We start from the raw sequence: 14114 nt of genomic DNA on the forward strand, positions 1-14114 counted from the left end.
ACTGAAAGGAAATGTATTATTAGGGATGTGCTATCACCCTCTGGATCAAAATGCTGAGAGTGACCTGGCGTTGGAGAAGCAAATCAGAGAGGTGTCAAAGAGAGAAAGAGATGTAATAATGGATGACTTCAATTACCTTCAGGAAGAATAGGCAAATTCATGTTCAGTTGACAGAGGGGCTAAATTTCTAGACATACTCTGTGCCTTAGAACAGTTGGTCACAGAACCAACCAGAGAGAAGGCAACCTTGGACTTAATCCTGAGTGGTGCCCAGAACCTGGTGTGAGATGTCAGAATTGTAGATGACCTTCTTCGGGACCTTGACAAGGGACGTGTCCCTCTCTTGGTCCTTTTAGATCTCTCAGTGGCTTTTGACACTATTGATCATGCTATCCTTCTCGACCACCTGTGTGAGTTGGGTATCGGGGGCACTGTCTCAAAGTGCTTCTGTTCTTACCTTAGCAGGCGTGTCCAGTCGGTATGCATTGAGGACAGATGCTCTGACCCATGGCCACTCCTTTATGGAGTTCCCCAGGGTTCAGTTCTTGCCCCGTCCTCTTTAATATCTATATGAAGCCGCTGGGTCAGGTCATTTCCCAGTTTGGGGTGAGATTTCACCAATACGCTGATGATACTCAGCTGTATATTGCTATCCCAGACCATTCTGGAGATGCTGTTTCTGTGTTTACTCGATGCCTGGAAGCTGTTAAGGTCTGGATGAATCAAAATAAGCCCAGACTGAATCCCACCAAGACTGAACTACTTTTACTCAGCCCTCGTAGCGGCCAACAGCTGGATGTGAACCTTGTTTTAGATGGGGTGGTGCTGCCCCCAAAGGAGCTTGTACGTGACTTGGGGGTCCTTTTGGATTCGCACCTCCTGCTTGAACAGCAGGTGGAGGCTGCGCCCAGAAGTGCTTTTGCCAGCTTCATCTGGTTCACCAATTATGCCCTTATCTTAATCACTAATTACAGTGATCTTAAGCACTAATGACAGTGACGCATGCCCTTGTTATCTCCCGCTTAGATTATTGTAACTTTATCTAGGGTTACCTTTGAAGATGATCAGGAATGCAGCAGCTCGCCTACAGAACGCAGTCCAGAATGCAGCAGCTCGCTTACTTATGGGTGCCAGGAAATATGACAGGGTAACACCCCTCCTGCAGTTGCTGCACTGGTTACCCATCTGCTTCTGAATTCAATTTAAAGTCCTGGTTCTTACATTCAAAACCTTGCAGGGCTTGGCGCCTGTTTACCTACAGAACTGCCTCCCCACCCAGGTACATCCCATCCTGTTAGATCGTCTCAGATGGCCCTTTTGTTGGTCCCTGATTTTCGAGAGGTTTGGAGTTCTAGGACCCGCAAAAGGGCCTTTTCAGTTACTGCCCCACTTCTGGAACTCCCTTCCCCTTCAGATTCGTCTAGCCCCTTCCTTACTGATCTTCCAATCTCTATTGAAGACTTCTTTTTCGCCAGGCTTTTGCCCTGTAATTTACTTTATTTCTTTTCCGTTATCTATTTTAGTTTTTAATTTAGAATGTAATCTTTAATGTTGCCTCATTTACATGTTTTTGTACACCGTCCAGAGTCTTTGGAGTGGGCGGTTTATTAAATGTTTCTAATAAATAAAAAAATAAAAAAAATTGTAGAACCATTGTGGAATAGTGACCATAGTGTGATCCAGTTCAGCTTATATGTGAGTGGAGCACTGCCAAGGAAGTCCAAGACAGATGAGTCGTACTTCAGAAGAAGAAACTTCTCGAAAATGAGGGTATTAGTAAAAAGGAAACTGAAAGGGAAAGTTGGAGGGTCAAATCACTCCAGAAAGCATGGAACTGATTCAAGCGTGGCTAACAAGCAGAGTCAAGGAAGCTAGCAAAGCAAAACCAGTTTAGTGAGAAAGCAGCAAAGCAAGAGGTCTTGAGACAGCTCTTTAGTATTGAAGAACTACAAGGATTTATTTAATGAAAAGGTTACAAACAAATGTGAAAAAGACTGCAGTTTAACTCTCTCATGGCTGAAGAGAGTCCAAAACAAACAGCCATCTGTGGAGAGACAAAATGGAGACTAACAGTGGAAGAACAAAGGGGAGGAGTCCAGCACTTTTATCCATGAACCTAACCCCCACCCCGCAGGGGTCATGAGATGTTGCAGCTGAGAGCTGATGCTGCCAGGATCCTAGCTTCAACAAAAGGAACATAAACGCTGGCAAAAGAAATGCAAGGAGGCAATATGGGATGCAAAAAGAGAGTTTGAGGAGTATATAGTGTAGATAGAAGTGTTGAGGGGAATAATAACAAAAACTTCTTTAAATATATCAGAAGCAGAAAACCTGCCAGGGAGGCAGTTGAACCCTTAGATGATGTGGGTGTGAAAGAGATTATTAAGGAGGACAAGGAGATTGCAGAGAAGCTGAATGAGTTCTTTGCGTCTGTCTTCACGGTGGAGGATACTGACCATATACGCTCTCCAGAATTGAGCTTCTCAGGCTTGGAGGCTGAAGAACTGGGTCAATTTGAGGTTATGAGAGAGGATGTTTTAAACTGTCTTGAAAAACTAAAAATTAACAACTCACCAGGGGCAGATGGCATCCACCCAAGAGTTCTGAAGGAACTTAAATATAAAATTGCTGATCTCCTAGCAAAAATATGTAACTTGTCCCTACAGTCAAGCTCTGTACCAGAGGACTGCAAAGTAGCTAATGTAAGTCCGATGTTCAAAATAGGATCCAGGGGGGATCTGGGAAATTACAAGGTGGTTAGCTTAACTTCTGTGCTGGGTAAATTGATGGAAAGCATGCTTAAGGACAAAATTGTGAAACATATAGAAGAACAGGCCTTGCTGAAGGAGAACCAGCATGGCTTCTGCAAGGGCAAGTCTTGCCTCACTAAGCTTTTGTTGTTCTTTGAGAGTGTCAACAGGCATGTGGATAAAGGTGATCCCGTTGACATAGTATACTTGGACTTGCAGAAAGCTTTCAACAAAGTACCCCACCAAAGCTCTTGAGCAGTGGCTCTCCAAGATTTCAGGGAAGAATCTCTCCCAGTCCTGCCTGGAGATACTGGGAATGGGACCTGGGAAAGAGCTGGCAGATGTACATGTGATACTTGAGATGCAATTGAAAGATGGTGAGGAGCAGTTATGGCTGATTGGCTTAACCATACATGGCTATGATTGGCTTGAGAAAGCAGAAGAGGGTGGGAGAATGGATGGGGGAGGAGCAAGCATAAGCCTGACTTCGAGGGGGGGGGGGGAGACCATGATCACTGTAAAGTTGTTTTTCTTTTATTATTCACTTGCGCTTCCCTATTATTTTCTGACAGGTGGCAAAAGTCCATGGGGACATCTTCACTTTGTGGTTTGGTCCCAACCCTGTCATTATATTGAATGGATTTAAAGCAGTGAAGGATGGTCTCACCACCCACCCTGAAGATATTGCAGGACGGCCGGTGACTCCTGTTTTCAAAGCTATGGCAAATAATAAAGGTAAGGTTATTCTGCTTTATGTAGGAACCACATGGTAGTTGTGGCCATTTCTTTGGTGTCAATGTTCCTTTGATAGAAGATTTATTATTATAGTGTGGTAGTAGTTCCAGCCTTTAGATGGGGTCCATTTTTAGTGTTCTACCATGGTAAAGCAGAAATATTATGCTCCTAATAAAACAGAGATAATGTATTATAGCAATATGAAATTTGGCATGGAGAGAGTCTCCTTGTGCAGGAGATGTGAAGCATCTCCAAATTCCAGGGAAACTGAATGAGATGTAGAGGAATTAAAACAGTTTAAAATGTCTGTGTGCAGGAATCAGAGTCTTTTGCTTCTAACAATTTTTGCTGGCAAATCACATACTGTAAAGATGCAGCTTTGGTTGCTCTAAAAATTGGTTTTAGAGACCAGAATTATTTCAGAAATCCAGTATTATACTAGGCTGTGCATTTAATTGGTCTGGTGAATATGCCTGTTTAATTGTAAAGTTAGTGGTTGACATCCAGTGCATATTGGGAATTCTCTCTGGTAGGAGAAACCCTTTTTCATTATAGCAGAGTGCACAGAGGCACAACACAGCAGAATTTAGTTAGGCATGCATGTATGCTGAGAGTAAAGTAAGTTGGAGCCAGTTCATAGTTTCAAATCAATATAAATGGTATTTATTAGAGAACTCATTCTAGATAGGAAAGTGAGGAGATGGGATCTCTAATTTATCTATCTAGCTGGATGCAGATGGATTCTGCATCTCTGCACACATGGTGCAGGGGAGAGGAGCTTGCATGTAGCAAGGTAGAAGGAACAGGAAGAAGAAGAGAGAGGAAGGAAGTGGCTGGAAGGAAGGAAGTGTCCCTGAGAGTAGTAATCTACATTCCAAAGGGATAGTGTCAGAGCAGTATAGAAGGGATGACCAGTTGACTCTCTAGCCCTCTGACTCACTAATCTGTCCTCCACTGTCATTGAGACAAGAGACAGCGCATAGTCCTTCACTCCCAACAGTGTGGCCCTCTGGATTTGAAAGGAGGGCTGTGGTTCAGTGGGAAGCCTTCAGTGTTCTTGTGCTGAAGGCTTCCTTGCACAGCACACTGGGCATGGAGGGGGAAGCCATTTTAGCATATTTCCCCTCCCCACAATCTTTGTCCACTCGTATAAATATGTTTCTAAGTGCTGTGCAACCCTCAGGAACATATCTATACAACAGTTTATTGTATGCATACAAGCCCCTTTCATACCTGAGATTATGTGCATGCATGCATTTTTGTACTCAGGAACTGAGCGCCTGAGTCCAAAAGGTGTCATATGAAGAAGCACAAAGATCCCATTCAGGTATTCTATTAATAGTGTGGTTGTGGCAGTTTCTACAAGTGCTTCCATGCCAAGCTGAGAACATGAAATTTTTCCCTGTATGTTGGTTGCTGTGATGATGTAGTTAGAAATTACATGGAGTGTGTGGGGGGGGGGGGCGGGGGAGTGCAGCTTAAAAGGGGCCGGGCATTCATGGTTGCCAACCATGTTTAACACATCAATCCACATGGGCAGGTGTCTCTTGGCCTCAAGGCTCACCTTGATGCACGTTGGCACGCACCATCGACAACATACTAAAAGTCCCCCTCTCTCCAGATTAGGTATCTTCTCTACACATATCTCATTTGGCCATACTTACTGTCTGACATCCAGTCTAAAGAGATTCTTGTGCGATGAACTTATTTGTGTGAAATCATGAGGATGCTCAATTCTGCGCTCTTGCCCCAAAGTTCCCTGCAGAACATATGAGGTGTGCCACAAGTTACAAACTTTGTTGCACTCGTGTTTGCACTTGTGCAACACTAGTCTGGAATGCAAGGTCCAGACTTTGTATAGTTAGTGCAACAGCTTTGAACTATTTATTATATATTTATCTATCAAACTTATATACCGCCCCAAACTTGCATCTCTGAGCGGTTTACAAGTTAATACACAAGTTAAAACACAGAAATAAACACCTTACAACAATTTAAAACATAGTTAAATTAAAACGCTAGGGAGACTTTTTAAAAGTCCCTAAACTAGAGCAACACAAGTGTTTTGTTAGTTTGGATGTCAGTCGCTGCATGCAGTGGTGTATCGGGGGGAAACAGCACCCAGGGCAAGCTCTGGCCCTGAAATGGTGCCCCCCGCCCCCCACATACCTGTGAGGGCACGGCGGCGCCCCCCCAGATGGCAGATCTCCAGCGGTGGCGGCGATTCGGCGGTGGCGTGCGGCGGCAGGTCACCTGCCAAGTGTGGCGGCGGGCAAGCGGTGGCGGCGGGTTGCCTGCGGCCCGCCGAGTGCGGCGGTGGCTGGTGGCTGCCGTGGCAGCGATGGGCTGTAGCGTGGCCCGAGCGGCGGCGGCGGATCGTCGCTCTGCCTGCACTCCGTCCTCGGTGGGCGATCCACCGCCACCGCTCGGGCCGCGCTACAGCCCATTGCCGCCACGCTAGCCACCAGCCACCGCTGCACTCGGCGGGCCGCGTGCGACCCGCCGCCGCCGCACGCCACTGCCAAATCACCACCGCACGCACGCCGCCACACTCAGCGGGCGATCCAGGGGGGGCAGGGGGAAGCCACTTTTTGGCGCTCCCCACGTGACCCACCGGGGTGGCGCCCAGGGCATGTGCCCTGCCTGCCCCCCCTATCGTTACGCCCCTGGCTGCATGTATGACCTGCCCTTCTTCCAAGGAGCTCAGGTACATAGAGAAGCTCTTCTCCCAATTGGTGAGAAGAGCTCTGGGGCAGTTTGCGGAGAAGGCTGCAAATGTCCTAGCTGCAAGCGGCCGCAGCTGACACAAACTTTAAAAATGAAGTTAAGGGAGCACTCATTTCCTTAACCTCATTTTAGAGACAGACTACTTTGACAATTTTGCCACCGTGTAGCCGCCAGGATCGGGCCTGATCCCAGCGGTTCACACGTGCGGGGAAAACTGGACTGGGCTCCCTTAGCCTGGTATTGCACAGGCGTGTGAACAGCCTCTTCAGTTTAGTTTAGTTTAGTTTTAGTTTTAGAATGTATTAATCAGATTATGTCATAATCATAAACATTTTAAAATAAAAAAATTCAACGAATACAAAAATATAAAACCCACAATAGACAATAAAACAACAAGAATAAAAATGGTTAATATTCAAAATAAAAGGTAGTGTACCGTCGAGTCAGTGTTGACTCCTGGTGACCACAGAGCCCTGTGTTTCTCCTTAGTAGAATACAGGAGGGGTTTACCATGGCCATCTCCTGTGCAGTATGAGATGATGCCTTTTAGCATCTTCTTATGTGGTTCTTTTCCCTCCTCTTTCCCTCTCTTTCCCTCCAGTGGTGCTTTTCCCTCCTCTTATCTTCACAACATCCCTGTGAGGTAGATTAAACTAAGAGATAATGACTGGGCCAAGATTACCCAGTGAGTTTCATGCCTTGTCGCCTCTAGGCAGGGAACTCTTTCCCCCTCATCCTCACAGATGTGCAGGGGCGCACCTAGGTAATTTTGGTGCCCAGACCTGAAGGGCTTCAAAGCCCCCCCCCCATGTGCCCTCCCCCCACCCCAAGTTTTTAAAAAAGTTAGAGGTTTTTAAAAAAGTTTTAAAGGGAACCTGCATTTTCTGAGGGTCTCCCCAGAAGAATACCAGCGCTGAACCGCAGTGCTGAAAATTTCACTAATTCTAGCCACCAAATGAGCAGCTGGGGTGTGAGGGGTGAGCTGAGCAGGCCGCCCCCACCCCGTGGTGGTGGTGGTGGGTGGAGTGGGAGCAGCCACTGGGTCTGACTGTTCGGCTCAGTGGCCCTTGGGAACTGCAAGGCCCTGTGGCGCGCCTGCGCAATTAGAATAAAGTGTTGCAAGCCTGTGACATCACCCCACACACCCCGTCCGTGCATTTGGCAGCTAGAATTAGTGAAGTTTTTGGTGCTGTGGTTCGGTGCTGTGGTTCATCTCAACAAAAATGGGATTCGGTTGCTGGAATCCCTTGCCTGCCTCTTCTCGACTTCTCCTTAGCATCTGTAGAGCTTCCTCTACATCAGAATCAAAGGGCTGGGCATGGAATGGGGAAGGGAAAATCATTGCCATCTATTGCTGTCTGAGGAGGTGCCTCGTGGTGGTAGGGGTGGTTCAGGTTCCATGCAGGTCAAGACCGTAATGTAAGAATGATTGCTTCAGTGGCTGCCTTGTTAATCTGGGGCTTGGATTCTGCACTCCTAATGAGGTCTTTGGTTCCACAAATGACTGATCAGGATAGGCGGGACGCCAAAGCTGACTTTCCATGATTTCAGGAATTTTGCTGGCAACGGGCAGGACGTGGAAACATCAGAGACGATTTTCCCTGATGACTCTGAAGTCGCTGGGCTTGGGGAGGAGAACCTTGGAGCACCAGATCCAAGAGGAAGCTCACTACCTAGTGGAGATCTTTAGGGACATGAAAGGTATGGCTTGACTTGAGGGGGGAAAGGTGTACTTTTGTTTAATTTCTAGTCCATAAGCCTGTTCGCCCCCCACCCCCCTTCTCAGATATAACCCCCACCCAAAGACTTTTGTTTGCAGATGAAGGCAACTCCGCCAGTTGGAAGGTGCCTCTTTGGCCAGTTAACAGGTAGCCGAGGGATAATGATGTATAAAAATAGCACTGAAACTGCAGAATAAGGAGAACTCCTGTGACCTCTTCACAGGGCAGTTGGTGTCCAATGGCCGTGTGAGGAATGGAGGGGACCCACCAACAGAAGCAGGAGGAGGCATCTCATGTCTTTGTCTGCCTTCATCGGTCTCTGGGTGTTGTAATTTGTGATTGTTTAGCAAAGCACCAAGAGGAAGCTGCCCATTCCAGATACGAAGTATTTAATGCAGAGCCTTATTGTTGCAGTTAGTCAACAATAAGGATGGAGACTGTAGTGCAGTAAATAAGATTTCTTAGGTTAACCCCTCCTGTATTCTACCAAAGACAACCACAGGGTTCTGTGGTCGCCAGGAGTCACACCAACCTGACGGCACATTTTACCTTTACATTTGAGATAGGAAAGTCCTATCCTAACTATGAGCTACATAATGAGAGGCGAGAGAGAGAAATGCTCCCATCTGCTCTCCAAGGAGAAAGGAGGGAGGACTGACTCGCTACAGGAAAGACCTGAGGAGTCAAGGCAGGGGCCATAGAGTAGAGGCAAAGCAGGGAAAGGTAAGGAGACCCTCACTAACTACCTCCACTCCCAATCCCCTGGTGGTCATTAGGCTAGTTGGTGTGAAAGGTTGATGCACTGGAACTCCATCTGCAGCTAGAGGTGCACCTAGATGTTTTTGGCTCCTGGAGCTGAGGCTTTGGAGGCCCACCACCCCTCTTCAAGGCCCCCCCTTACTTATTTTTTAAACATGCTGTTGCCTGGCCCCCACCACTATTTCCCCTTTGTTGCCGCTCAGCACTCAACCCCTGGCACCTGCAGCGGGCCTCCTCGGGCCTGCAGACTGGTCTCCTCTTTGTGTCCATGCGCAGGAGTGTCACGGGATGCGACAGTCCATAACTCCTACTGCGCATGTGTGCAGACAGAGAAGGCTAGTCTGCAGGCCTGAGGAGGTCTTTCTGCGCCTGCCACAGCTGCTGCTGCTGCTGAGGGTGGTGGTGGTGGTGAGTAGCGAGCGGCGGCAAAGGGGAAGTAGTGGTGAGGACCGGGCAGCAGCAGCAGGGCATTGGGGCTCTGGGGAGGACCCCGAGCATTTGGAGGCCCCCCCGGGAGGCATGAGGCCATGGACTCCTGCCCCATGGTCCGTGCCTAAATGCGCCACTGTCTGCAACACCTGCTACTCCCACACAGGGCAGGAGGAATTTAGACAGATAGATAGATAGAGGCACTGGTGGTGGCAGCCCATGTCTAGATTTTTTGGCGGCTTCCCTACGCCACCAGCACTCACCCACTGCATCCCTCGCCCACCTGCCAGAAGTCTCCATGGTGGCCCCACAGCCAGTGGTGGCCTACCATTATATCAGGGCAATGTGGCATAATGCAGCTATAATTGGGTGGGTGTGTTCTAAGAACATGAGCTGCCCCGAATTTGGGAGCCGGCCCGCTCACTTCGCCCCTCCTCTCCCCTCCCCTCCTCCTCTAAGCTGGCTGGCCACTGGCTGTCTGGCCACTGCTGTTGCTGTTGCCACTTGCCACACCATTCCACCGCTGGCCAGCCTGCCCACCTCCCTGCCTGCTCACTTGATTCCTGAGCCAGTGACGGTCCTACTTCCCACCAGCCTGGAGCTAGCTGGGACTGCAAGACACAGGGCACATGCGGGATGGCCCGTGATGGGGTGGTGCAGTGAGCAGCAGCAGGAGGAGGGGGGAGTGGCTGGCCAGTCAGCGGGTGAGCAGAGGCCCCCATGCCTCTTCTGGTATGGAACACAGGCCTCTCTGCCCACGCTACACCACTGGTATAAAGAACATTACCTCCTTGGAGGTGCTGGGGCAGTGATGTCATTAAACTGTGTTGCAGCATTATAATGGGAGGCAACCGACAGGAGCAGTGAGCAGGGGGATGCCACGGAGTTCAGCAGCGGGCGGTGGGTGGGTGGGTGAGTGGGAGACAGGCAGCAACAGTGGTGATGAGTGGGGGAGCTATTGTGGAGACAAACAACACAAACCAAGTTAGCTGGGTTCAGAAAACGAAGCTACAATCCACAGAAACTCCAATAAACACCATTTCGAATACTTTGTTCTTTCTGGATAAAGCCAGAACAAAGGTAAATGCTGGAACACAGTTTTCTACTGCTAAAGGTAAAGTGTGCCGTCAAGTCAGTTTTGACTCCTAGTGCCCATAAAGCCCTGTGGTTTCCTTTTGGTAGAATACAGGAGGGGTTTACCATTGCCTCCTCCCGCACAGTTTGAGATGATGCCTTTCAGCATCTTCCTAGATCGCTGCAACTTTCTGCTTGTTAGTCAAGCATTTCCCCGCTGCACCATTAGGTGTCTTTTCTACTACTACTAAGCAGATTATGAAAAACTTCTACAAGGATATCTAGGGTGTAAAATACATACCACTGAAGAAGACCAGTTTCATTCAGAACACGTTTGGTATGTCTCTAGGACATATGAAGACACCTTACTTTGGAATGTATTACTACCTTGAACAATAACAAGAAAGTCTTTGTGGCTATATCTCTTCATCTATTGAAGAAGCATTGATTCACCATCACCCAGTATCAATACTTGTGCTTGTGCGAGACTGTATAACTGTGGAGCTCTTGCATGGGCAGTGGTGCAAATAGTGTGAGGAAAGGGTTAAAATGTCTTTTCGATGGCCGAAAGGCAAGATCATGTTGGGCACGCCCCCTCAGAATGGCAACCAATGGTTTCAGCTTCACTGGCATGCTGACTTCACTGGCATGCTTGTCCATGATCTGGCTTGCTGGGATGGAGCAGGAGGGGCCCCTCTGACCAGAAGCTGGGGGTTGGGAAACCATGGCTGGATGATCGTCTGCGGGCTGATTCCCAGTTTCGCAGATTAACCACAGGTTCGTCTCCTTGCAGTTTCATGCTATGTCCGGAGACAGACACAGTCTGGCAGTAATAGATCTGCCCTTGGATAGATGGATAGATAGAGAGATCAGGGCTGAGGTTTCAAGATGGCAGCTTGGTTCAGGCCACCCAATGAGTTTGTGGCTGTTGCAACATCTGAACCAGAGATTTCCTGGATCGCTGCTCACACTCTTAGCCCCTATGGTACATCTCCAAGACTGCTCACAATCTGCACAAATTATTCCAGTCCAATCATGCATTTATTTGGCCACAACCAGAATACAGAAAAGTTACGGGGTGGGTGGAATGAAAATTGTAAACTTAATTTCCCAGTTAATAGTTCCCACATTAGATCGAATTCCTAATATGTACACATATTTGCATAAGAAGTCTCTCAGTTTAAACACAGGGAAAGAGAAAAGAGAAATCCTCCATCCAGTATTTCATAAAACAATAAAACTCCAAAATAAAATTTGGCAAAGATAGAATTACCATCTTTAAGAATTAAAGAATTACTAACATTAAGACACTATTTAGTAACTATTAGGGATCTTATTTTAACAGAAGCAGCAAGAGGTTTAGCTGTGTTTTCATTTACTGCTCTGTCTGAGCCATATAAAAGATATTCAATATAAAACCCTCTTGTCCTACCAAGGAATAGGGTTAAAAGCTGAGTGATAAAATCTTTGACAAAGTATTGCATTTCCAGGAAAGCCCATGAATCCTTCTTACCACCTCACTCTCGCCGTTTCAAATGTGATTTGTCTTGTGGTCTTTGGACACCGGTTCTCTACTGACGATGAAACCTTTCACGAGCTATTGGAAGCCATGGAGTGCATATTCAAATTTGGAGGTAGTCTCAGACACTATGTGAGCAAATATCTGTTTTTCTACTTCTTTTCCAACAAACAGAAATTAAGACATTAGTGGTACTAGATAATCACATGTACCCTAACCCAGAACAGGGAAGGCCCGCCTAGGAACATAGGAAGCTGCCTTCTACTGAGTCAGACGATTGATCCATCTCGCTCAGTATTGTCTGCACAGACTGGCAGCAGCTTCTCCAAGATTGCAGGCAGGAGTCTCTCTCAGCCCTCTCTTGGAGATGCTGCCAGGGAGGGAACTTGGAACTTTCTGCATGCAGGCATGCAGATGCTTCCGCAAGAATGGCTCCATCCTTGAATGGGAATATTTTGCAGTGTTCACACATGTCTCCCATTCAAATGCAAACCAGGATGGAACCTGCTGAGCAAAGGGGACAATTCATGCTTTTTACCACAAGGCTGCATGTGGGAACCACTGGGATTGGGTCTGATCTTAGAGTGCCGCCTAGCCAAGCTTTGTAATCCAGCTTTTAGCCGGGGTTAAAGGCTCGAGTGAGATGTGTTCGCTGGGGCTGCCATTTGTTCAAATAGAAGGGACAAATGTGTGGCAATGTAAGAACACCAGACCATGAGTCCATATCAGTGTTCCCTGTAGCAGGCATTTCCAGAAGTTGTTGACTACAACCCCCATAATCCTCAGCCAAAGGTCACTGCAACTGCGGATGCTGGGAGTCGTAGTCAACAAAATCTGGGAATCCCTGTTATAGGGAGCACTGGTCCCCTATACAGGACACCCTTGTTATTTGCAGGTTCTCCATTCTCAGTCCATCTATTTGTGGTAAGGCTCAGGCTATATATACAGTATCTAGTTTCCATGATTGCGGGGCACAAATGCCCAAACCATGATAATAGAAACCTTGAACCTATGGGGATGATGGGGTTAGGTTCCTCAGTGCTCATTAGGTCCTCATGGTTTCAATGATCATGGTTTTCAGCATTTGCAGTAGTAACTGAGAACAGAAGCCTTCTGAAAAGTGAGGGCTTCTTGTATCCCAGTGTCCTGTCTCAAGCAGACTTGTCTGTTTGGTATCTCCTCTCTTTCTCAGATTTTGCACACCTGCCTTGGTGTGGAAGGAGGACAGAAAAGCAGTATCTAAGTTTGAATGTGCCTACTTGATGCTGTTAGCCACAGCAAAAAAGCCCCTTCCCCACTAAGCCTATTTAAAACATGTGTTGAAATGCCCGGTCTTTGTGGAAGGATCAACTGCCTGTATACGGCAAGAGTGAGCCAAAACATAATGAGCCCCTTGATTTAACTAGTAAGATTTCAGTAAAGGATAGTCAGCCTGAATGCTTACAGCACAGCAGCCCTCTGTTGAGAGAAACGGAGAACTCGGAAAATCTGTTCTGATTGATGCTTAAAGCTGTAGATGAAAGGCCATTGCTCAGTTGCAGTGCACAGTTTTTGTATGCCGGAGATCCCAGGTCCAATCCTTGGCATCTCCAGTTGAAGGACTTTAGTAAAGCTGTAAGGCTCTTTTGATGGAGCCTTAGAGAGCTGCTATCAATTGAAGTTGTGGGCTCAGTGGCGCTCTTTGGATTGGACATCCGGGCAGAGGTCTAGTCCCTCAGAGGCTATGGGGGGGGGGGGCGGCTCCAAATGCTGGCCGCGGGGGGCGGGGGCTTCAAATGCTGGCCGCGGGGGGGGGCTCCAAATGCTGAGCATGCAAAATGTGGTATCTCTTGGCAAGTCAGCATCTCTTCTAAAAGTAAAATAAAGAAGAGCTTCCAACTTTCCCTGAGCATGTTCTGGTGTAAAAAAAAATAGTGCATTGCAGCTTATCTGGTGGCGGCAGCAGCTGCCCGCTACTTCCGGGTACATCCGGACAATGTAGCAAATGGGGCGGCAGGGAGGTATGCTGCCACCGCGATGGACTTCTAGATAACCAAGCACCAGCGGGGGAAACATTGTGGCGGGGGTGGGGGGGTAAGTGCACCATCCCTGCCCTTAACACAGCATCCCCCCCCCATCAAACCAGCAGAACCACCCACCATTTGAACTGGTTTGGAGGCCCATAAAGGGCCTCCAAACTGGTTCTGTGCACATCCCTACCCCTGTATTGGAACCTAGCCCGATTATGTCTGGGGTAAAAAAAATCCTCATTTTGCGTTTGAGTATCTGTTATGCCCCAAATTCCTGGTAAAGCCTGCTGTCTGAAAAACCTCCAGCTGCAACAAGTTAGCAATTACTGATTAAGGCAGGGAGGATGACATGCAAACTTCAAGAAGGAACAATTAAGTAAGATGCCTCTGG

The 14114-nt window shown here is 47.7% G+C and overlaps 1 protein-coding gene across 2 annotated transcripts in view; it reads left to right on the forward strand.

Annotated features, from left to right (window-relative positions):
• LOC128351269 (cytochrome P450 2J4-like) overlaps positions 1–14114 on the forward strand; it is a 57588-nt gene that overhangs the window by 30567 nt on the left and 12907 nt on the right. Inside the window, exons 1-4 of one of the 2 annotated variants that reach the window (XM_053310658.1) lie at positions 436–1279; positions 3323–3485; positions 7764–7913; positions 11686–11846. In XM_053310658.1, the coding sequence (XP_053166633.1) occupies positions 3470–3485; positions 7764–7913; positions 11686–11846 (327 nt within the window). In that variant the 5' untranslated portion in view covers positions 436–1279; positions 3323–3469. Of the gene's footprint in view, positions 1–435; positions 1280–3322; positions 3486–7763; positions 7914–11685; positions 11847–14114 lie in introns of those variants that run through there. The other variant, XM_053310657.1, reaches the window with a different exon arrangement.

Source organism: Hemicordylus capensis, chromosome 3 (genome assembly GCF_027244095.1).
Source record: "Hemicordylus capensis ecotype Gifberg chromosome 3, rHemCap1.1.pri, whole genome shotgun sequence".
NCBI lineage: Eukaryota > Metazoa > Chordata > Lepidosauria > Squamata > Cordylidae > Hemicordylus > Hemicordylus capensis.